The sequence below is a fragment of the Crocodylus siamensis genome, chromosome 1 (genome assembly GCF_052110815.1).
Source record: "Crocodylus siamensis isolate JL-2025a chromosome 1, ASM5211081v1, whole genome shotgun sequence".
Taxonomy (NCBI): domain Eukaryota; kingdom Metazoa; phylum Chordata; order Crocodylia; family Crocodylidae; genus Crocodylus; species Crocodylus siamensis.
This window is the reverse complement of record NC_143395.1, coordinates 57,555,412-57,579,649: the sequence shown is the minus strand read 5'-3', so window position 1 is coordinate 57,579,649 and position 24,238 is coordinate 57,555,412. Positions and strand designations below refer to the sequence as shown.

The 24,238-nt window shown below is 40.9% G+C and overlaps 1 protein-coding gene across 24 annotated transcripts in view; it reads right to left on the bottom strand.

Annotated features, from left to right (window-relative positions):
* The window catches only part of RIMS1 (regulating synaptic membrane exocytosis 1), a 564,390-nt gene that overhangs the window by 332,206 nt on the left and 207,946 nt on the right, over positions 1–24,238 (bottom strand). For all 24 annotated transcript variants that reach the window (XM_090034746.1, XM_090034752.1, XM_090034757.1 and 21 more), the window contains one exon: positions 19,192–19,405. In XM_090034746.1, the coding sequence (XP_089890872.1) occupies positions 19,192–19,405 (214 nt within the window). The remainder of the gene's footprint in view (positions 1–19,191; positions 19,406–24,238) is intronic.

The window sequence follows — 24,238 nt, the reverse complement described above, 5'->3', positions numbered from 1 at the left end:
GCACCATATCATTGTATCAGTTCATAAAAAAGAATTGCCTGTTCAACAGCACTGGAGTAATTATGTGAATGTAGACTTCATTTCAAATACTCCTTATCATTTAGATCCTTTGAGATGAAACAGCCTGTGTAAATGCAAGATAGTTAATAAAATAGAAATAAGATCTTATAACACTGGTTCATAACTTACTACTAAGATGAAAATAAATTAAGTAAATATATGTTTCAAGTGTGTTGTCCATAAAGATCCCATTCTAGATGTACTCATGCATGCACAAAAGTTCCATGCACACAATACCCAGTGTGCAAAATCTTATTTTGCTTGGAAGGAAATCAGTTTAAGAAACAAAACTGAAAGTGAATAGATTTATTGATATGGGAGTCAGAAATAACTTTAAGTCAGAAATTTGTGCCAAGGCTAGAGAATGACTCTGTCCCTAGAAGCCCATGAATGGTAGTCCTGCTACACATGCTAAATTTCTTCCATCTTTGTGGCAAATGTGATAGCCCCCAAAAGGGTGTTTTCATCAACTGGTAAAAAAAAAAAAAGGAAGAGCAAGTTGTCAAAGTAGGGAGCCATCACTCCACATTCAAATCAAGCCAGGAACCGACTGTAGGAAGGAGTTCCAAAACTACTGGAAAAATCTGAAGGAAATAGCACATATATGAACAGAAGGATGATTCACACATGCACTGTCAGGCACATTTCAAATTCAGAAGCAGGGTGCATTATTTTAGAGAAAGAACTGTTTCTGTTAAACCACATTAATAATCCTTTATAGTTGGAAATGGAGCTGTAATGGATTAAAGCTAATGCTGAATTGCCCAGAAAAAAATTTGGGCTAGCTTCACAATTGAACATTCCTCAGATTGGTGGGTTGACATCACTCCACCGGAAACTGAAGTTCAGGCACCTGGCTTGGGGTCACTAAACAACTTAATAATGTGTATTATGCAAGAGACCTTCAGAGTTCCATCTCACGGTCACGTGTAGTGAAAAGGAATCAAGTGAGAGATGTACCTTTGGCTACAGGGCTACACTGCCTGAATGTAGGCACAGCCCCAAAGATACCTCTATTCAAAAAAAATCTGAGGTCATATCTAGAGATATATTATGAGGACAAACACTAAAAAAATGTTACATTAAAACAAAAATGAATACAACAAGGATGTTGGCCCTCTTCCTCCTCAGTGCTTTTTTGTGACTCGGTCTTAAAGGTAAGATGACGGTGTGTTACAAAAGTATGCGCATTAATTGATTTTCAAAAACTCAAATACAGTGGCTAGGGAGAGACATTACTCATAAACCAGTTTAAGTGATCAGAAACTGATTTAAAACTGTAACAGAACAGATGTTCAGTGCACATAAACCAGTTTGCAAATGGCTGAAATCAGTTTGAGATAAGCCTGGTTGAATGTAGTATCATACTTAACTGATTTCAGTCAAACCAGTTTATGCAATGTCTGTCCCAGACCTGTTCCTAGTTTAAGTTAAACCAGAATCCCACAGCTTCCCAGATGCTTTGCAACCCTGGGCAGGGCTTTGGTCTCTGCTCCAGCCCAGCAGCGCTAGCTGTGCCCCTCTACTCCCTGGCTGGAGCTCCAGCAGAGGCTACAGGTACAGCTGTTTGCCTGGATTCCTCCTGTTCACCCCACCACCACCACCACTCCCTGCTCAAGCAGGGATTCCCCACTCTCCTCTGCCTTACACAGACACCTTTCAACATTAGGTAGCATACCACATGCTGGCTACAGTCCCTGATGTGGGAAACAAGACAAAGTCAGGACAGTGTTAGCTTAGAGCTATCTGGAGCTAATCAACATGTAGCTGGTAATGGCTCTCCATTCCTTCCTTGGAAAAGGTTGTTTAAGAAGAGCTTGAACTAATGAGAGGGGCTTTTGTTGTGTTTGATGGGCTGATAAATGCTAACAACTCCCTGTGTAACTCTCTGCTGTGCAACTAAATGGTCTGTTATCAACAGTTGGGGGGGGGGGGGGGAAACACTTCCCTAATCAGAGCTTCCTGCCATGGCTTGGCCTCACCCCCCTCACGTCAGCACTGTGAAAGGGAGGGAGGACTGCTCTTGTGTCCACCCCCAGCCTAAGCCACTACAGACATGTGCCTGCATTTCATATATATAATAGATTTCATACATGTTTAGGGTCAGAAGGGACCTCAGTAGATCATTGAGTCCAACCCCTTGCCCTGGGCAGGAAAGTGTGCTGAGGTCAGATGATCCCAGCCAGGTGTTTGTTGAGTCTCCTCTTAAAAACATCCAAAAATACACTAAGATTCACTTTAGTGTAAACACAACCCCCCCCCCACCAATGATCTGGATCAGACCCATTGCATCTTCTCAATACCCCAGAACCTTGCTCACTACCCCCATCCACCTCCCCTCTGCTTACTTGTGGCTGTCCTTGCTGTCTGTTCCAGGGGAACAGGCAGGGAATGGTTAACCTGCCTACCCAGCCTCTACCAACACCACCAGCATCACTGCTTCTGATGCTGCTCTCTATTCCAGGCTCAGCCTGAAGAAAAGCAGCATCTTGGCAACTGTGGCATCCAGGCAGGCAAGTTAACTGTTCCCTGCCTGTTCTGCTGAGATGGACAGTATAGGGAGCCACAAGTAAGTGTGGGGGGGAGGGGGGAGCACTGGTGGAAGAAGCCAGGAGGGAACCCTGAGAGGCAAGGGAGCTCTAGAGGGGAGGGGAAAAGCCTGGAATGGGAGCAGGGGGGATTCTTACCTTTCAGTCCTCCAAGCCTCTGCTGGCCTGAACATGTGACTGTTCAAACTCGAGTCAGCAGTAACACTAGGGTGACCATATGTTCCAAGTCAAAAGTCCTGTGCTGGAGTCTAGTGGGGAGGATAGTGTGCCATGAATCAGATCCCAGCTGATCATGAATCACATTCCATTATTTCTTATTGCTGGTGCAGGGGGAGCCTGATCCTGAGCTGCCTCTGCATCAGCAAGAAGCAAGCTCCTATGGCTAGGAACCCCCTCAGCTGATGGGTCTTCCAGCTGGTGGGATGCCCCAGGTACCCCTACAGATGTGAGACACCAGCTGCTGCAATCTCCCAGCAGTGAGGGTGTAGGGTGCACTCCTTGCCTGGTAGCCACATTATCTGGGAGCTTTCACCCTTAGGGACGCCCCAGCAGAGGGGCCCCTGGGCATATGTTTAATTAATGGCATGGTAAGAAGCAGCTACAATGTTATTACGTACATTTTGTTATTTCATCATTACACATACTTTGGGGAATAACTTTGTAGTTTATTCTGCTTTTGGGTCTGACCCCACAGAAAAAGTGCCCTCAAAACATCTGCAGATGCCAATAAAGTGGATCAGCTGTGCTGGGAAGCACCAAGATCCATGACTAGGGACCTACCCAAATCATGCTAGAAGTCTGCTGCACAGCAGCTCCTTTACTCTTACTTCTTTCATGACACAGCCTGCCCCTGGCTGCTGGTTGGCGGAGGCGTTCCAGTGGTTCCGCCACTTGCTGCTTGCTCCTGATTCTCCAGGAGGCAAAAACCACAGTTTTAAACCTGCCAGAGTTTTTGCCTCCCATTGCTGATTGACCAAGGGGCTCTGGTAGCTCTGCCACTTGCCACTGATCAGCCAGGAGGCAAAAACCATAGCATATTTAAAACCATGAGTTTTTCCTCCCAGCCAATCAGGAGCAAGTGTTGAGCAGTGGGGCTGCCAGGGCCCATTGGCCAATCAGTGGTAGATGGGGCACACGGCAAGAAGAGCAAGACTAAGGAGCCACTGCACAACACAATTCTGGCATGATGTAGGTAGATCTCTAACCATGACCATCAGCTGCCTGTTTCTTTATATATGGAAAGCTTTTAATCACTCATTATAGCTGTACAAAGCTAAAACAGGTATTGAAATATAATCAAACATTGCTACATCTCTGGCTCTGAAATAAAGAAAAATCAAATAAAAAATGAAAAATGTTTTTAATTTTGGCTCCACTCAAATTCTTAGGTAACTTCTACCTTCATAGTGACTTAAGTTATCAGAAAGTCAGAGGGAGGCTCTAAATCTTGCTTATGGTAGATATTCATCAGTTTTTTCACTGTTTTCTTTATCTGCTAAAATCAGTGGTGTAGCCAGTGATTAATAAAAAAACACTACTTCTCTCATGCATATGAAAACAAAATCATTTACACAACATACTGTGCCAAATACTATGGAAGGATAAATTATGTACTATTGTTTTGCAATTTGCAATGCAATTTTACCTTCTTTTGAGAAAAAGTTTTTGTTGGTACAATCACATTAGTGAGAAAGGCATACATTAGCCTGATAATGGGATATTTGACATTTTCAATAAGATTTTTGTAAAGGGAAATTTGAAAAGCAATCTTGGTGATCCAGAAGTTTTGTTCTCATGTCATTAAAGTTGTGCAGCATAACCATTTTCAAGCAGTTGAATTGCACAGCATAGACATCACAGTTACCTAGGCACAAATTACCGAGGGTTCTGCAAACAAATTTAAAATATAATTAGAAAAAGTATTAAAATGAAAATGAGTTTGTCAAACATCTGGTTCACAATTACAGAAAATTTTCTAAGAAAATGTTTTTTGCTTATAAATATCTTACAACATCTTACAATGCAAATAATTTCAAACAATCAATCAATCATAGATAGTTTCAATACGCCAGTTTTAGTACCTCAGAAATGACAACTGACATAGTATTTCTTCAGCCACCTAGAACTAAATTCAAATAAACTACTCTTTACGTACAGACAGACAAACTAAACCAAGTCAAAAGGAGAGGCTTATAGTACACCACCTGATTTGCAATAAATGTTTTACACATCACCTCCTATCCCACAGTAAATGGAAACTAATCAAAGGCAATTTATCCTTGAATTAAACAGGAGGAAGCAAGCTATCTCAGCTTATCTTAAGCTTACCACAAATTACAGCAGAAATATAAAACAGCTACCTCAGAAGGCTGATGCACAGTAAGGTCTCCCACCTCTCTGCTCATTTTAAGCTTGCATCAGATTTATTCAGATACCCACACTCTAAATCTATAGTTTTTCCACTTTGAATTTTGATCTTTATTCCGTTCCTATCCCGCTGACAATCTTCGTCACAAAGTGATATTATCTTTTTAGTCCTGCCCCTCCTCCTCCAAGTTAGGGAAAATTCTCTATCAAGATCAGAAGTGAGCAAATTATTGTAATGAATAATTTATCAGATGACTCAAGTTCTTTTTCTGCACACACAATAATGAATAGTAGATTGCAATTTTGTACAACATATTTCATATTACAGTATTTACTCAAATATGAGACAAGATTTCTTGGCCTAATTAGCATGGGAGGGAAAGCCCCTTGTCTTACATTCATATACAAGGAAACCTAATGAAGTACACTGACTTTCATTAAACTGCTGCCAAAAGCAGCATGTGCTCAGTAATAAAAACCAACTATGAAATTGATTAAATGCAGTCAACACTGAGCATGACTATCAAACACATGGCTCATAATAGGTAAACATACTGATGAGGAACTTTTTTTTTATTTTTTTTTATATTTTATTAGAAAACAGGCAATATCAAATAGATTTCAAAAGGATCCCACCTGAGGCCTCACAAAGGGAATACAAATACAATGTCAAGAAATTACATAATACTTACATGATAAATGTCTCATTCACTTTGCTTAAAACTCCAGAGTTATTCAGTGAACATCTTACCCTTGCTTCTTATATAACTACAGGTTCACGCATCGATACTTAATAGAAAGGTACTGACAAAGCCCTCACCCACTCTTTCTGACAACAAAAGCTGTCCCTTAATCTATCATATACCTATACGGGGCTGAAACAACCCCCTGAAGTCCAGCCCTTGCCAGAGCACTGTATCCCCTCCTTCCGTCCCATGCTTTTCTCTGCCTCTATAGAAGTGCAGCTCATGCATTGCTAACTGCAAACACTGTGACACTGAAAAGCACGAGCTCTTTAGTGCCGACAGGGAACGCACTTTCCATAGCGCTACTTTGGTGCATGTGATAAGGACCCTCACACCCCAAGAGCGGAAAGGTGGGAGTGACATATTTTTTAATCTGACAAACTTTAGGGAAAAAGATCAGTTGCAGTAGATCTCACACAGTTTGCAGTTTATAAAATAAATCAACAAAAGGACAGAATTTAATCCCAAGGATATTTAGCCTTTTGCTGAAGATTATTTTGTACATTAAAATGTTAAATAGGGACAGCACAAGAGCTGTTGCTAAACGCTTTGTGGATCATGTGGATCATTCCACTTGTAAAACAATCACAGTAAAGAAGCTTTAACTATGATTTACACAACCTGCCAATCACAACCTAGTCTCAGTTCCCCACCCATCCTTAGGGTTCCACCATTTTACATGAATTACTTCATCATCCACCCAGCTGTGCAAGGAAGGACTCCAGCCTCTGCCCATTCTCTGACACCTATGCAGAAGGAGTAGCTGTCCCACACAGTCTGACTGCTTTGTATCTCTCCATGATGCCGATAGCCCAGAACAAGAAGGAAAATGGGCACCTTAGTCAACATCACTATTTGGCAGAGGTAAATTGCGCAAATCGCAATCCCAACCCAGCCAAAACATGCAGAGATATGTTGTCATCCATGGAAATTATTATATACAGTGGAAGTTAAGAGCCCATAAGCAGCAAAAGAAAAAATACAAAGTATATTATGCCAAAGTGGATCAGAGAACAGACTTTTTTATTACAACTTCTGAGGAATTGTTTCTGCTAAGTAAAAAATATATATTTTACACCTATTAATAAAGGCATTTAATAGCCTCTTAATGCGTATTGTAAAAAATATAATATAGTTGCATTAGTTGTATGTAGTTAGGAGGCTAAGTCATTACACTAAAAAACAGGATAACTTTGAATATTACTGCATGACAATAGACTGACAGTGAGCATCTTAAGCTTTATTCATGAAAAGAAAATTGCTAAAGGATAAAAAGATCACTCTCCCTCATAAGACTAAGATGCTTCCAAAGTCCTTTTAGCAAAGGGTACGTGCAAATATTACACCAAGATCAACCTAACACTCCCCCCCACCCTGCCATTGCTTACTCTCTGGCTTCAGTCCAGCTCCAGCCTCACTCCAGCCCACGTACATATCACATTACATGTAACACATGGTTGTTTCAGCCCCAGCCTGGTCACACAGCAGCAGTTGCGGTGGTGACAATTCCAGCTGTGGCCCCGACCCACTGGGTGGCCAAGCTGGGGCCAGATGAAAAGCATATTTCATGCCCCAGTCTGGAGCAGAGCTGGAGCCAAGTTGAAGGATAAGTGGCAGCAAGGAGTAGGCAGGGGACGCAGAGTTAATAGGGGGCCAGGTGAGCAGTAGCATCAGTGGCAGAGGAAAAGACAACATGGGGGCAGAGGCTGCAGTGAGGGTGAAACAAGATGGGGATAGCAGATGTGGTGGAGAAGACGGCAGTTGCTGCCACTCTGACTATGATCCCAAACCCTGCATCCACATGCTATTACTGGAATTCAATATAAGTACTTATTTTCCCTCCTGGGTGTTTATCTCTTGATACATTTATAAGCAGCAATCAAATTTATTTTCTGGCCCACGTAGCCATGGCATCCAGCCACAGGCTCCCCATATGTCAAGAAATTTGGTGGTGGGGGAACAGTGCCAAATAATAATTCCACCCCTCCCCTGCTGCCAAATTCCCAAGCCCCACATGGCCAGGTCAGGCCTGTGCCACACACTCCCCTCCCATCCCCCACACTAATGTCAGAGCCAGGCCACTCCTCCTCTCTCTCCCCACCTCATGTGCTTGAGTGGGAACAGAGCCATTCCCCTTTCTCCTCTCCATGCCCTGCCATGGCATGACTGGATTAAGCCTCCATGCTGCCTGTCCCACATATTGCATCTGGCCTGCAGGTGAAACAGGTACTACCCATTCAGCCCATAAGGCATAAAAGGTTTCATAGTTTCATAGTTAGTAGGGTCGGAAAGGACCTGAGCAGATCATCAAGTCTGACCCCCTGCCATGGCAGGAAAGAGTACGGGAGTCAAACGACCCCAGCAAGGTGATTGTCTAGCCCTGTCTTAAAGACCCCCAAGGTAGGAGCCAGCACCACTTCGCTTGGAAGTTGGTTCCAGATCCTAGCCATCCTGACAGTGAAGGTTGGGCTAGCACTTTTCTAAGCTAACACTTGAACCCTCATTTATGGCACCTTGAAGGACATGTATGACAAATAATGTAATTAAACTTTAGTGTTAATCTAAAAGGAAACAACAAGCCAATCCTAAGGAAACCTGTACTCAACTTAAATTCTCAGTCCCCTAGCAAACATTACACTTAAGATGTGATTAACCAGTTACTCACATCTTACACAGCAACCAACCACATGTTCAGGCAAATGACAGTGCAATTAAATAGGGAGAAAGCCATACAGTTATTTCACACATAAAAAATGTGGCTGGTTCCCATCATACCTTAAATTAAGGTCCAGAATCAGCTGACTCACATTCCAAGTTGGGAACACCAGCACCCACCTTATTAGTTTCTGATTATGATCTCGGGTTACCCTTGCACCAGTAATAAAACACAATTGCCATCTGATTCCCGATCCCATAATAGTGCCTCCACATGGCAGGAATCATAGATCAAATTATATTGCATTTTTACACCAAACATCTGGTGGTGCCTCACTGAATAGAGAACATAGGACAAGGACCAATTTGTAGATTAGACATGAATTTCGAGTATTTGAACATTAAAAGTAACTTGATTTTTCTGACATTGTTTTACATAAGTGATACCAACTGTTGACCTGGTAAAGAAGAAAGATTTGTTGGTAATATCTTTTCCTGGACAAGCTATATGATTGGGAGAGATGTTAGACAAGATTTGGACATTGTTTCCTCCTTTTTAGTCATGGAATTTAAAAGGGGAAAAATCTATTAGCTTTCAGAGACTAGGACTATTAAAAACTTGCACTGGAAAGCAACACTGATACATTTGCTGATTATACTCCTGACAGTTTCATAGCTGGTAGGGTTGGAAGGGACCTGAGCAGATCATCAAGTCCGAACCCCTGCCATAGCAGGAAAAAGTACTGGGGTCAAACGACCCCAGCAAGGTGTTCATCTAGCCTCCTCTTAAAGACCCCCAGGGTAGGAGCCAGCACCACTTCACTTGGAAGGTGGTTCCAGATCCTAACCGCCCTGACAGTGAAGTAGCACCTCCTGATGTCTACTCTGAATCTACCCTCTGCCAGCTTGTGACCGTTATTTGTAGTCACTCCTGGAAGTGCTTGGGGGAACATCATCAAGTGCTTTCTTATATGTAGTGCTGCCCTTTCTATACATCAACTTGGATTAATCAAAGACATACTGATTTAGCAAAAGATCAGCACAAAGTGGGGAGCTCCTTCCCCACAGTATGAGGTATATTATTAAAAGATAAAAGCTGAAAACTCCAAGAGATCAATTCATCACTGTCCAGAGCACCGAGTACATCTTGCAGTGAAGTAACCAGCTATGGACTGAAGTTGTAGGAAATCATATGTTACAGTCACTAAAAAGCCTGAATAAAGTACACAGATGTATATCTATTAGAGACAGGTTATAGACCCCTAACAGACATTTCATTTATTATGTAATTAACATGATAACAGCACAATAAAGTGTAACATGCCACATATGAAACAATTTATCATGCTACCAAATGGCAAACAGGCCACAAAGGTGTTACTTGTTAAATGGGCAACTTCTTTGTGGTTGGTTTGTATTATGCTTTCATTTGACTAAGTAGCATTTATGATCTGCTCTCTCACCCCATTCCAAGAGGGATAAAGGTACCATGTTAGCCTGAAGCCAGCCAATAGCCAAGGCTGGGTGGCACCTTAGAGATTATCATCATCAATGGGCAGCCATCACTCTCAGGAGACCATGGTGACTGTGCCTTAGGTGGGTTTCTGGGTATCACCACAGCTTCTTGAGTGGCTGAGGAGTCTGATGTGTGACAGGCAGACCCTCCAGCGAGTTGCACATACAGACTCAGTTGAGCTTGCACTGGCATGCCAAGTACTGTTTTGCCTTGCCTGCCTATGACACCTCCTCTCTAGGTTCAGAGGCAGGATAGAGAAGAGGCTTAGAGACTAACTCATTCCGAAAGGCATAAGTTTTATAGGTAACAGCCTACTTTATCAGATGCTACAAAAAAGACACTATCACCTACAAAAACTTATGTCTTTCTGAACAAGTTAGTATCTAAGGGTGCATATAGATGTACTAACTTTCTGACAGTTAAGCCAACTTAACTTCTTAAAGTCAACTTAACTGTCAGCGCATACACATGTATGTGGAGCAGAGTTGACTTAAATGCAGCGCAAGATAATACACCTCCAAGACTATCTTGAGTCATATTATCTAAGTCAAATAATCTCACAGGATGGTTGCCACCATGTCACGGAGCTATATGTGTATTCTCCAATGTGGTCTAACTTAAGGCAATTTACTTAAGTCAGCTTATTTTAAGTTGACTTAGTATGTGTATATGCAACCTAAGTTATTAACCTGCCCTGCCTTTTCCATAGGGGAATGGGGGGTGGAAAAGAATCTGGCTTTCTGAGTACCAGAGTTGTCAGTGAAGTTTTCAGGCTGCCATATCCCTGGCAGCAATGGGAACAGGACTGCCAGGGCAGCCTTTAAAGGTCCAGGGACTCCAGGATCCTGGGATTGGAGAGAAGTCCCCTAAGCCCAGGTTCAGCCGGCACAAGCAAGTTTAAAGACATTCTGGGCAACCCAGCATCAGGGACCCAGTCTCCAATGCCAGGGTGTCCAATGTGCCCTTCAAAGGTCTGGGTGTGCAGGGAGCCTGGGACTGGGAAGCAGCTCCCCAGTCCCAGGTGCCCTGTGAGCCAGTTAGCTTAAAGGGTGGCCTGGGAAGCATAGCACTGGAGAACTGCTCCACAGCACCAGCAGATGCATGATCAGATCTGAGAAATTTTATCCCAGATCACAAAAACTGCATGTCCCGCCATGTCAGTTTTTGAATGGCTTGCATGGCATGAAACACATTTTTTGGGGGATCCAAAATAAAATTCCTCAGATCCCATCATGTGCTCACATTATTATCTGCCAGGGGCCCCAGTGATCAATTCTCAAGCTTAGAAGGCACCTTGCCAAAAATGCCCATGAAAATCAAAATCTCTATCTATACAATCTGCACTATATGTTAATCAATATCAAGGACACATGACACTCCACCCACAGCAATCTGGATATCTGTCATTAGGACCAATAGTGTAAACTAGTACAAACAGTAGCATCTATGCAGAGATGCTACAGAGAAGTGTTCTCAGTTTTATATAAGGTACAGCAATTTCAACATTAATACGTCTGTAGAAAACATGTAACATGTTTCATCAGCTATTGCACAACACTGGTTTCAGTTTGTCCTAGAGTGCCATTTCTGTTATGGAATACAACCATTCCATGACACAGATGTGGCACTGCCACCTTCAAGTTGGGGGTAGGTAAATAGTTGGCTGAAATGCCTTAACACTCTTCTCTTGAGGTGAGCCTAAATGGAGTTTGCTATTCATCTCTGCCCAAAATATTTATGTATTCACCACCTAGATTGACTTGTCAGAACTATGGGTATATATAACATCTGCCTGGTTGGAACTAAGAAGGGATGCCTACTCCTTCTGCAATGTCACTGTTATAATGTTGAATGAACAACTAGATATTAAAACACGGTGTTTTTTCATAAGGTACACAGAACACTCTGTTGAAACTTTCCATATTTAATTTGACCCTTAAACGGCTTTAGAACTCTTCAAAAACATACTTTATACCCATGGGATTCTGTATTTCCATCTGCTATATTTTCACCCCTACTTAAGCTGTATCACTTTCCAACATTAGCCCAGTGAAAGCATTTGAAATGTAAGATCAAAAGGCTGACTTCCCACATCCCTGAGTTTTTGCTGCAGCCAGAAGTAAGATGTAACAAACAACATAAATCAAATTAAAATACATTTAAAATTAAACTATATTTCCTGAAGATGGAAGAACCTCATATCTGAAAATCAAAAGCCAGATTGGGAATTACAGTCATTTTTACTGAAGGAAATTCACTGTTATATTTAGCTGTATTTTACCACACCCTGAACCTTTCTTGAACTTTCTACCTCTTTTGGATTTCCCATGATTTTAATGCACGTGGTTGATTATCCTAATTTCAGCAACTGCACACAAACTGAATGGGCTTTTATTACATGGGATAATTTTAAATTTTCAGTTCAATACTTAACATAAATATGTTTCACATTTAGTTAACTAACAACATTATTATAATAAATGATAAAAAGCATTGATTCTAACCACTTTGTCCTCCTTTGGGAAAGCATCCAAGGAAGCAGAATAAGGAGAGAAAAGAAACAGGAAGAGAAAAAGAAAAAGGGAGGCAAATATTAATAGGCAGATTTCAAAGAAAGGCAATTCTAGTAAGTGTCTATAAAGAGCTGAAAACGTAAGAATTAAAAAAAAATAACATTTTAAAATAAAAAGATACTTATACTATTGCATATACAGAAAATATATATCCCAACATGGACCCATAGAGTATAAGAGATGTTAGCAAAGAATGGAGAAGATACATGAAAGAATGGAAGCAATAACAATCAATTTCTTTTTTCACAAAAATCAACTTTCAAGTGTTTCAAAGACATTTATCATGATGACTGTAGCTTCTGTTTCTTCCATCAAAAGCTATTTGTTTTCACAAATTTACAACTTAATATTTTCTCTTACAGAACTTTGTCTAATCATTACATAGGATAAGGTCCTAAAGCAGGCATGACATTTATGTTTCTTTTCTTTCTTTTGTAACAGGCCCAAATTGCCCATTTTAAAGTTTTAAGCAAGTGAAAAATTGGACATTTAACTGTAAACCTGTACTATAAAAAACAACTCCATCAGATAATACAGTTACAAGACTGTTGTCCCTTGACCCAGTTACAAGCATGTGAAAATTCTGCCCAAGAGTCAAGAGCTTTACTCTTGCTTCAGAACTGGGTTTTAGCCTAATCATCTGTCCCAATTACAACAAGGTCAAGTTCAGTACAAAAAAAATTGTACCTGTATCACAACTGAGTCAGGGAAGGGGAAAGAGAACAGATTGCTTGAGTCAACTATTTTCCATATTAGATGTATCCTATTTCTCACATGCAGGTTAGTTTTCTAAACTGAATACTTGAAGAATCTTCTGAGGATTTTCTTTCCTCACTGTACCTTACTAATGCATTTCCTGGACTTAATTTAAATATCCATGAAGATTGTGCAAGCCAATGTATAAAATTAAGCACAACAGGAAAGCATTTTAGCATTATGAAAGTTCTAAGTTCTACCAAAGTAAATCAAATTCACCCATAACAAGACACTCCAAAAGTCATCTGGACTGTTACATCAGGGACAAATTTTAGCCCAATTTTTGTACATGTGATGAAAAATATGGGATAAGAAATAACTAAAACGTATACTAGCTCTTCTTAGTACGGGAAAGCTGTGCTATACATACCATGATACCAAATATTACCTAAAATAGCACAGTAAACTAGGTTTTCCAAAAACTTGCTCTGGTGATACCATCTGCAGGTGATAAAATGAAATGCATCCGGTTACTTTTCAAAACTTCATATAGGTTTAATATTTTAAACTCTAGAACTATATTGATTTTTCAAAAGTATATTTAACTCCTGGTAAGGATACTAGGAGTCTTAATGGTACATTAGGTAGTATTACACATATTTCTGCCAAGTTATCACTCAATTTAGATAGATCTGGAAAAGTCTACATGCATTTACAACAGTGCCAAAGGATGTATTTACATGTGCTCCGGGAGTGGTGAGAGGGGGACACTCTAATTAAAGTGGCTCTGATAGGTGCCTCTAATTAAAGCGTCCACAGTGTCTTGCGTATTCAGCCTCCTGCACTTCAAAACAGCAATGGGGGCCTTTAACTAAAGCTCATTCAATAGTTAAAGTGCCCCCCAACGCCATTTTGAAGTGCAGGGATGCTGAACACATGAGACGCAGAACCTGCTGGAGACCGCTAATTAGCATGCTCTGGCAGACTCGATTAATTGATTAATCAAGTCTGCTGCAACATGCTGTAATTACAGTGCATCGGAGTAGCATCCTCACATGTGCGCAGGCACCCAAAGACTCCAATGCCTTGAAACAGTATCTGGAAAGCCAGAATTGATCTCCTAATAGCTAACAAATTCATTAATAAAATGAAATCATAAGTATGCACACACACGTGTGTGTGTGTGTGTGTGTGTGTGTGTGTGTGTGTGTGTGTGTGTACTGGAGCTAGTTCATAATCCAAAGTTTAGTACATGACAGTGGCCTTCTATATAAGATTTCACACATCACGCATGACTATCATAGATGGGTACAAACTGTGCAGGAAGCACAGGCAGGGGAGAAGAGGAGGAGTTGCACTTTATGTAAAAGAGCCATATGATCGATCACAGCTTCAGCATGAAACTAGAGATAGGTCTGTTGAAAGTCTCTGGGTTAGAATCAAAGGGGAAAGCAACCAGGGTGATATCGTGATGGGGGGGCCTGCTATAGACCACCAGACAGAAGAAAGTGGTGAAAGAGGCATTCTTCAAACAGCTACCAGAAGCTTCCTGATCAGTACCCCTGGCATCTGCTGCGAGGGCAAAACAGCAGTGCACAGGCAATCCAGGAAGTTTCTGGAAGGTGTTGGGGACAACTTCCCAGTGCAAGTGCTGAAGTGGCCAACTAGGAACTATGCTCTTCTTCACCTGTTGCTCAAAAAACCGGGACGAATTGGTGGGGAATGTGGTAGTGGATGCAACTTGGACAGCATGGACAAGACAATAGAGTTCAGGATCCTGAGGAAAGGAAGGACTGACATCAGCAGAGTAAGGACCCTGGACTTAAGAAAAGCAGACTTCGACTTGCTCACAGAACTCATAGGTAGGATCCCCTAGGAAGCCAGTCTCAGGGGAAGAGGAGCCCAGGAGAGCTGGCTATACTTGAAAGAAGCCTTACTGAGAGTGCAAGAAAAAAGCATCCTGATGTGCAGGAAGACTAGCAAGTATGGCTGAGGATCAGCTTGGCTTAGCAGGGTACTCTTCAGTAAGCTAAATCATAAAAAGAAAGCTTGTAAGTGGAAACCTGGACAAATAACTAGGAAGGAGTATAAGAGTATTACTCAGGCATGCAGGGATGAAGTCAGGAAGGCCAACACACAACTGGAGTTGCAGCTAGCCGAGGACGTGAAGGGTAACAAGAAGGGTTTCTACAAGTATGTCAGTACCAAGAGGATGATCAGGGAAACCATGGGTCACTTACTGAATGGGGGAGGCAATCTTGTGACAGAGGATGCAGAAAAGGCTAGTGCTCAATGCCTTTTTTGCCTCAGTAAGGCAGGTAAGGTCAGCTATCAAACTACAGCACCAGGCAACACAGTATGGGGAGGAAGTAAGCAGTCCTCAGTAGCAAAAGAGCAGGTTAGGGACTACTTAGAAAAGCTGGACATGTACAAGTCCATGGGGCCAGATGAGATGCACCCAAGAGTGCTGAAGGAGTTGGCTGATGTGATTGCAGAGACACTGGCCATCATCTTTGAAAACTCATAGTGATCAGGAGAGGTCCTGGATGATGGGAAAAGGGCAAACATACTGCCCATATTTAAGAAAGGGGAAAAGGAGGATCCAGGGAACAACAGACCAGTCAGCCTCACCTCAGTCCCTGGAAAAATCACAGAGAAGATCCTCAAGGAATCCATTTCTAAGCACTTGGAGGAGGAGAAGGTGATTAGGAACAGTCAGCATGGATTCACCAAGGCAATCATGCCTGACCAAGCTGATTGCCTTCTATGACAAAGTGACTGGTTCTGTGGATGCAGGGAGACCAGTCAATGGGTTTTACCTTGATTTTAGCAAGACTTTTGATACAGTCTCCAACAACATTCTCACAGACAAGCTAAGGAAGTATGGGCTGGATGAATGGACTGTAACATGGATAGAAAACTGGCTGGAGCTCAGAAGGTAGTAATCAATGGCTTGATGTCTAGTTGGCAGCTGGTATCACGTGGAGTGCCCCCAGTTTTGTTCGAGGTCTTCATCAACGACCTGGAAAATGGCTTAAAGTGCACCCACAGCAAGTCTGCAGATGACATCAAGCTGAGGAGAGTTGTAGATACGCTGGAGGGCAGGGCCAGGATTCAGAGTGTAGAATCCTAGACAAATTGGAGGTTGGGCCAAAAGGAATCTCACAAGGTTCAATAAAGACAAGTGCAAAGTCCTGCACTTAGGACGGAACAGTTCCATGCACCAGTACAGGCTGGGGGCTGACTGGCTGGACAGCAGCTATGCAGAAAAGGACCTGGAGGTTACCGTGGACAATACACTGAATATGAGCCAGCAGTGTGCCCTTGTAACCAAAAAGGCCAAGGCATACCGGGTTGCATTGGGAGCTGTGTTGCCAGTAGGTCAAGAGAAGTGATTATTCCCCTCTATTGAGCACTGGTGAGACCTTATCTGGAGTACTGTGTTCAGTTTTGGGGCCCTTGCTACAGAAGGGATGTGGACAAATTAGAGAGAATCCAGCAGAAGGCAACAAAAACGGTGAAGGGGCTGAGGCACATGACTTACAAGGAAAGTCTGAGGGAACTGGGCTTATACAGACCAGAGGAGAAAAGACTGAGGGGGGATTTGATAGCATTCAGCTACCTGAAGGGGGGTTCAAAAGAAGATAGAGCTAGACTGTTCTCAGTGGTGGCAGATGACAGAACAAGGAGCAATGGTCTCAAGTTGCAGCAAGGGAAGTTTAGGTTAGATATTAGGAAGAATTTTCTCACTAGGAGGGTAGTAAAACACAAGAACATTACCCAGAGAGGTGGTGGAATCTGTATCCTTTGAGGTTTTTAAGACCCAACTAGCTTTGGGTAGGATGATCTAGGTGGGGATGGTCCTGCTTTGAGAAGGGGGTTGAACTAGATGACCTCCTACGGTCTCTTCCAACCCTAATTTTCTATGATTCTATGCACAACTGAGGAGGGCAGCCACCTGCCATGGGACCAGAAGACTGCCAAGAGAAAGAGTAGATCCCTGAAGAGCCTTCAAGTTTGGGAACACTTAGGTGATTGGGAACACCCTCTAGCTAGGTTTATACAAACTACTAATTGCTGTGAATGGGAAATCTCACTTGCCTAACAGAAGAATTAAGAAACAACTCCAAAGCAACCCTGGCTAATTTACAGATACAATTTTTAAAATGAAACTAGCACACCTGGAGATGTATCCTATTTCACTTTATCACCTAAATGGCTGTTTCTGTTATATTAATACCATTTTTATCTTCTAGAAAAGCAGATTTTTGACCTGTGTACATACTGGGAAGAAACAAAATAAAGGAGGCAGAGGAGAATCCTCTCATGTTTTCATCCTACTTTTGAACCTAGACACATGGGCAGGCAAGAGAGGGAGATATGGAGATCCAGAAAGAAGCCAGAGGGGATGTGGCTTAGTAACATGCCTAATGATCTAGATAGGAGGGAGCCCTGGGTTTTAGTGTGGACCCTTGCTCTCACTGGGTGCATCTACACAAGAAGTTTACTGCATAGTTGACTAATTAACTGCACTGTAAATGTCTCAGTGCTTACACATGCGTTTCTATTAGAGCATATGAAAAAATTCTGCAGCAGGTTAGGACTTGTGTCTATTGGGTGCTTCAGCAGGGGGGGTCCCTGCTGGTTAGTACCACAGTGAAGCACCTTGTGCCCCAGCCAGCCTGGCCAGCATCTACAAATGTGCTGCCACACATAGAAAAACTTCAGAGCAGGTTAGGACTTGTTAAATACCTTAACTTGTAAATACAAATCCTAATCTGTTGAAGAGTTCTTGTGTGTGTAGCAACACTTGTGTAGATGCTGGCCTGGCTGGCTGGAGCACAGGATGCTTCAGCATGGGTCTAACCAGCAGGCAGCCCCCATGGTGAAGCACACTCATGGCCCAGTCAGCTGCTGTACAGCAGATGGAACCTATCGGAGCAGCCCTGGGCTTTAAAATAGCACATGTGGGAGCAAAAAACTCCAGAACAATAAACTCTGGAGTTTATATGCGCACTTTAATTACATGTGTAGATGAGCTCAGAGGGCTGAAACTTCCCCAGTGTTCTCCAACAGCTGGAGACACATATGGTAAGCACCTAACCTGCAGCATAGTGGTTAAAATACTGTCCTGGGAAGTATGAGATGTAGGTTCAAACTACTGTAGGAGGATGGGGACCTAGAACCTGGTTCTCATGCTTCCTGGGTGAGTGCCCTGGGCACCAGACTATCAAGATAAAGCACAGGAGGACCTTCCTCCTCCTCCTCTGTGGTTTAATATCTGCCAGTCATGGATTTTTGCCTGGCTAACATTTCAGGACTTGAATGCATATCCAAGTAAGCTTACTGCAACTGGAATGCCCACCCAGCAAGAGCACATCCCTTCTAAGCATGCTCAGAAGTCATGTGGGCACATGCAAATCCATACTGCATCTGGAATAGAATCCCAAACTGTGCACACATGCCAAAAACAGCACTTACATGGTGGGGTAAATACCATTTGCATATATAAAGTGAAATAGGACCTTGGCCTCTGTGTTACTGGTGCGATTCAGAAAAGCTTACCTTTCTCTTCATCAAATTCTCTTTAAAAAGAGAAACATAAATAATCTTTATTAAAAGCTATAAAAATAGCTATTTTTGAAACAGCAGCTTAAACTTCTTTAGAGCTATTCAAAATGGGCCAATATGGAACATTTCACAAAATCTAAGATGAAAATATAATTCACCATCCCAAACAAAATGAGAATTTTACCTTCAAACTATAGTTCACTATAATCATGTGTTATATTCCTTTATGTTAACTAACTCATTTTAGAGCTCTAAACACCTTCATACTTTTGGAATATGTTATTTCTACTTATTAGCTACTCCAATCGAAACCCCACTTAAATAAAAGGGTCTGGGACATGATGAATGGATAAGATGTTCAAGTTAAGGCAGGAAACGCCAGTTTAAGTGACTGAAGAATTTGAACAATCTCCAGTTTGACTGTGTCAAAAAGATCCATTTAACACTGTATCACTTACGTTGTTTGATCGTAGAGAAACACGACCTCCACATCGGGCACAGAACTTGGTCCGACAATAAGAGCATAAATGGCCACAACCATCTGCAAACTTTGTTTTAAGGCAAATTCCACATGTTGGTGCATCATCCTTATGCTCTCCCTGGTAGCGGCGGGCTTCTTCACCTATTTTTCTCACTTGTTCTTTATAGCTTTCAAATTGTTGATGCAATCTCCTACACAGAAGAGAAAACAGTTTGCATGAAGAACAAAATGACTTCTTTATTCCTTTTGATTTAACAGAAACTTATATGCTGAGCATATTTATAATAATTAAAGTATTCAATATCAAATACAAATTGAATTTGACAGTTTGTCACTCCATCTCCACATAAAAAAACCAGAAGGGGAAACAAATTGATGTACCTATTCAAACACTAATTATTTAAAAGGTGGCAAGTCATTTGACCTTACTAGAACCTGATTAAAATATGCAATTAGAAGACCAAAAATGGTTGAATCATATATTAAAGTATATCAAAGACATGAAATCAGAGTTAAAAATATACTTATGTATAATCACCTCAGCAAATCTATATTTTTTTTAGCATAACTATTTTTATTTTTCTTGCAATGGCTACATATTTAATTTTCAGTATCTACTTAAGAAAAAACTGACTGCTGTGGAACATAAAGGCCCATAAATTAAAAATTCCAACATCATTTTGCCATCCTATTGTCCCTAAATGAAGACAAGTTTTTAAAGTGAAATCTACATACTTTGATACAGCACCCAGAATCAGTGTTCAATAAAATAGAAAATGCCTTCAATATTGATAGCAGAGATATGTGGGATAGTCTCTTGTCCATTCCTTGCTCTTTATACCATTAGTTTCTTGCAGTTTAATTGCAGCATTTTTATTTCACAATATGCAGAGAATTCCAACATAAATACTTAAGTTTATATGGTATTTCGATGTTAAGGGATTTACAGGCTAAAGCATTTTTTATTTAGATGGTAAGAACTGTGCAATACATGTCTGTATGCAAATACAAGATTTGGCTAGTGATCAGCAATTAATTGATTACTTCCAATTTCATCTAGAATTTGGTTTTATTAAACTATTTTGTGTTTAATATTTTTTTCACAGCTATAACACTTTAGTGGCTCTCGTTTCCAACTCAGAGCCTCCCCCACTCACCCAGAGAAGTCATGGCATAACTCTATGCCTCAGGCTCCCCTTTTGTAAAATACACCTAATATAACTGCCTCAGCAAATTTGCATTGCTTTTAGCATTATTTTAGTTATTTTAAAATAGGGAAATTATACTGAATTTCTTTATATTGCTCTGAAAAAAACAGATGGATTTTTTTTTTGAGAATGTACAGTCTCCTTTTATCTCAGTGAAATGTTGGCTCTGAAGTTTAATATGGTCATTTACATTTCAACACTTTCACCAATCAAATCGTGCAAGAATGAAAATCTGAATGATCTATTCTGAATGGTGTTTTATTTTGCCATCATAAGTTGGCAAATTTTACTTGTGAAGGGATATAGCTTACTACTGCTGCTTATTTTTCCCCAATATGACTTCTGACTTTAAGTCTACTAAAATTACTGTGAAGGTCATAGATTTTATGAGTGAAAATACATGACAGAGAGCATTTTCAAAAGCTTACCACTTTTACATAGAAAACACATGCTCTTCCCACACAAAACGTTGAGATATCTTGCAATGTATTAAATTTGCATCTCCTTAGATGCCAGCACGCATCTCCTTAAAAATGTATATAAAATTATATAGCTTATTAATAGAAGCAATAAATCTTGAGAACAATACACTGTCTAAGTAGTTGTGCCTGTATTTAGAAGTCTTGATTATCCTCTTCATCTCCTCCTCCTGCTTCAAGCTAGCTATTTTCTTAGTTAGCTTTGAGAATTACACTGTTTAACTAATTTTATTTCAATCCTTGCCCCTTGTGGGAGCTCCACATTTGAATGCACTTCTCCTTCTTCCTCTGTTTCTCAGGATATAAATAGGAATCCTTCTTAACTAGTAAAAATTGGGTTAAACTTCCCCAAAATGTTATTTTTTGTTAAATAAATGCTATTCTTAATAAAGAGGTGTTAGAATTTGTCCAGGGCATATGCAAGAAGCAACGTTTATCTGATAATATCATTTACTGGATCAACTACATGATTGGGAGAGATGTTAGACAAGCTTCCAGACACTATGCCCTTCCTCAGGTTTGTACAAAGCTTCCTTGGTTTGCAGTTACTTCTGTTAACTTCCTTTTTTTTTCCACAGGTTTACTGCCTTTTCCCCCTTTAAGTAACTATCTTCATGTAATACGACACGTCTACACAAGACACTTACTAGACATTAGCCTAATAACACTGCACAGTAACGTGTCATGGCAAAAGCCATTCAATAGTCTACTGCACAGATTATTAGCCTAATGTGCAGTAAGCATCACTAAATAACTGCACTGGTGCTACTGTGCAATAACTTTAGGTACTGCGCATTTAGTTAGCACTTTATTACAGAAGTACTAAGCTACCTGCTCAGCATCTAAGGCACATGAATGAATGTGTATATAGGCCCATAAAGGAGTTAAAAAGTCATTACTATACCTGGTATTCAACTAGGCTTTATCTGCTTCTTTCCCAGGCCAGAGGAAGGATACTTTGTACCTGAAAGCTTGTGTGACATCTTTCCCATGTCCATAGTTGGTCCAATAAAATACATTAACCAAGAGGTCTTTGCTTTTCACATTTGTTTTAAATGCATGTCCCAAGTTTATAACTTGTTCATCCAGCTACTATAAGAATGAGGCTGGATTTCCTGATTAAATATATATTGAGTGTTGGATGTAAATATTTTTGTTCATAACTGAGTAAATTATTTGTCTATTACATTAAAAAAGGACCTTGTAAGGACACTATTCTAAAAAACAATGCAACAGCAATGAAAGGCAAAGTTAAAGGCTAAAGTTATCTCAATATCCTATTATCTTTCAGTGCAAGCTTATGTACTGGCTAAAGGAAAAACTTAACAATAACACCAAGACTCTCTTTGCTAAACTGTTTAAGTAATATTTGTAATGTCAGATTAGACAAGAGGAAAGTGGGTTAACAGAAACCAGCAAAATACTAAAAGACAATAGTACTTCAAGCCACATTATTGGATTCCACATTTGGTATATAGGTACTTTTATTAGACATTTAGGGCAGAATTTTATTTCACCTAGTGGATAACAGAGTGCACTTTTGAGATGAACTCTCTGTAGGTACAGGAGAAATTCTATTACTCACTCTGGGCATGTAAGTGCCCATTATAGGAATAAGGAATAGGATCATCCTCCCTAGATGAGCAGATATCTCCCTGTTCCTAATACAGAGACACTTATGATCTCAGAGGCTGTGTCCACACAAGTGTGGAGGTTTGTTTCCCCATGGACAAGAAGCAGGGGCACACCTTGTGCTGCTGCTACTTGTCCCCGGGAAATGCCTTTGCCACATGCCCTCTGGTGTATAGCAGGTTACCCTGGGTAGGGTAGGGGAGGCTGGGGCCAGCACAACAGCCTTACCTGGGGTCCTGGGGGCCTCAGGGAGTTGCAGCTGCAGTGATTCTACCACTCAAAGCCTGGCCAGCAGCCAGTGTGGCTTCAGCAAGCCAGGCTCCAGTTTGGGGCAGTGTGCACTGCTCCCACATGTGCTGTTGCTGTGTGTACTGTCCCATTTTATTTTTTAGTAGGTTTTTTTGACCCCTGGATCTCTTGGGGTCAAACCCCCCCCCCCCCCCACTGCTACCAAGCAGTGCAGGGAATGCCTGAATGTGGGGCACCACAGAGAGGTCTTCGATGCCACGTACTGCACAGCCGCGTTCATCTGGATGTGGCCAGAATGTGCATTTGAATCGCTGCCACACAGTAGTCAGGAGTTACACTTTGAATGAAACATAATTTTACCCTTAGTATCATATGTTCACTTATAGTTGTGAGTTCACAAAATTAAAAACATGAAGAAATAAGTTAAATAACCAGCTTTTAAAAATACTGAGCAGTCAAGATTGCCAGAGGTCAAATACTGTCAAAATATATGGTTTTTTGGGGATAACTATGTTCTCTTTGCTCATAATCTGACCCGCCTGTGCCAAGCTTTGGGTTCTACAGACATGTGGTAGAGGACTAATAGCAGCAAGTACTGTACCTGTGGTTTGGCCTACAGGCATTTTTCCTAGTTCATCTTCAATTAGAGATGTGAGCTCTGAATTAGATTGTTTGTAGACCTTTGTAGTTCATAAAGATTATTAACATGATGGTGTTCTTCCTTCTAATGTGGATAAAAAGGGTATACCTTGGTATCAAAGCAGAATTTAATTGAGGATTGATATTACCTCTGTGTAGCACAAGGTTATATGGGAAGACACTAATTTTTCACTCTTTTCAGACAAATAAGCCCTAACCTGATTATATAAATATTGTGCACTATGGGTGAAAAACTACACTGTAATCTGTAACAGAAGTAGAACTACAAGGAGGGTTCCTCAACTGCCAACTTCAGGAGCCGGCATAAAAAAATATATGGCTACTATTGCAAGATAGAAGAGTTGGGGATGATGCTAACATCACATTGTGCCCCAATCACTCAAGTTTTTTAGTAAGCTAATTAATACTGTGCATGTCTCTGCTTGTTATATGGATCCCACTCCTACAGGTTTTCTTCAGCTCCCTCCTCTACTGTGGAGAGCTGTTGATTTGATGGGTGAACAAAATTTTTAAAAAAATCAAAGGAAGTGGGGGGAAAATTGACTCAAAATAAATATTTCTTATATAATATTTTGTATACTATTTTTTAATCCAAAAATGTTTTTGTTTGCAAACTAATTTGTTTGCTCTCAAGTAGATTTTCAGAGATTTGTAATAAAAGTAAAGCAAATAAAAAGCCAAATGCACAGCAAAGCAGGAGGAGATGGTGTGCTATTATCTAACAGTTCAATGGTTATAGCAATTTCCCAGGCTGTAGAAAACCTAGATTTAATTCCTCCTCAAATTCTGAGAGAAT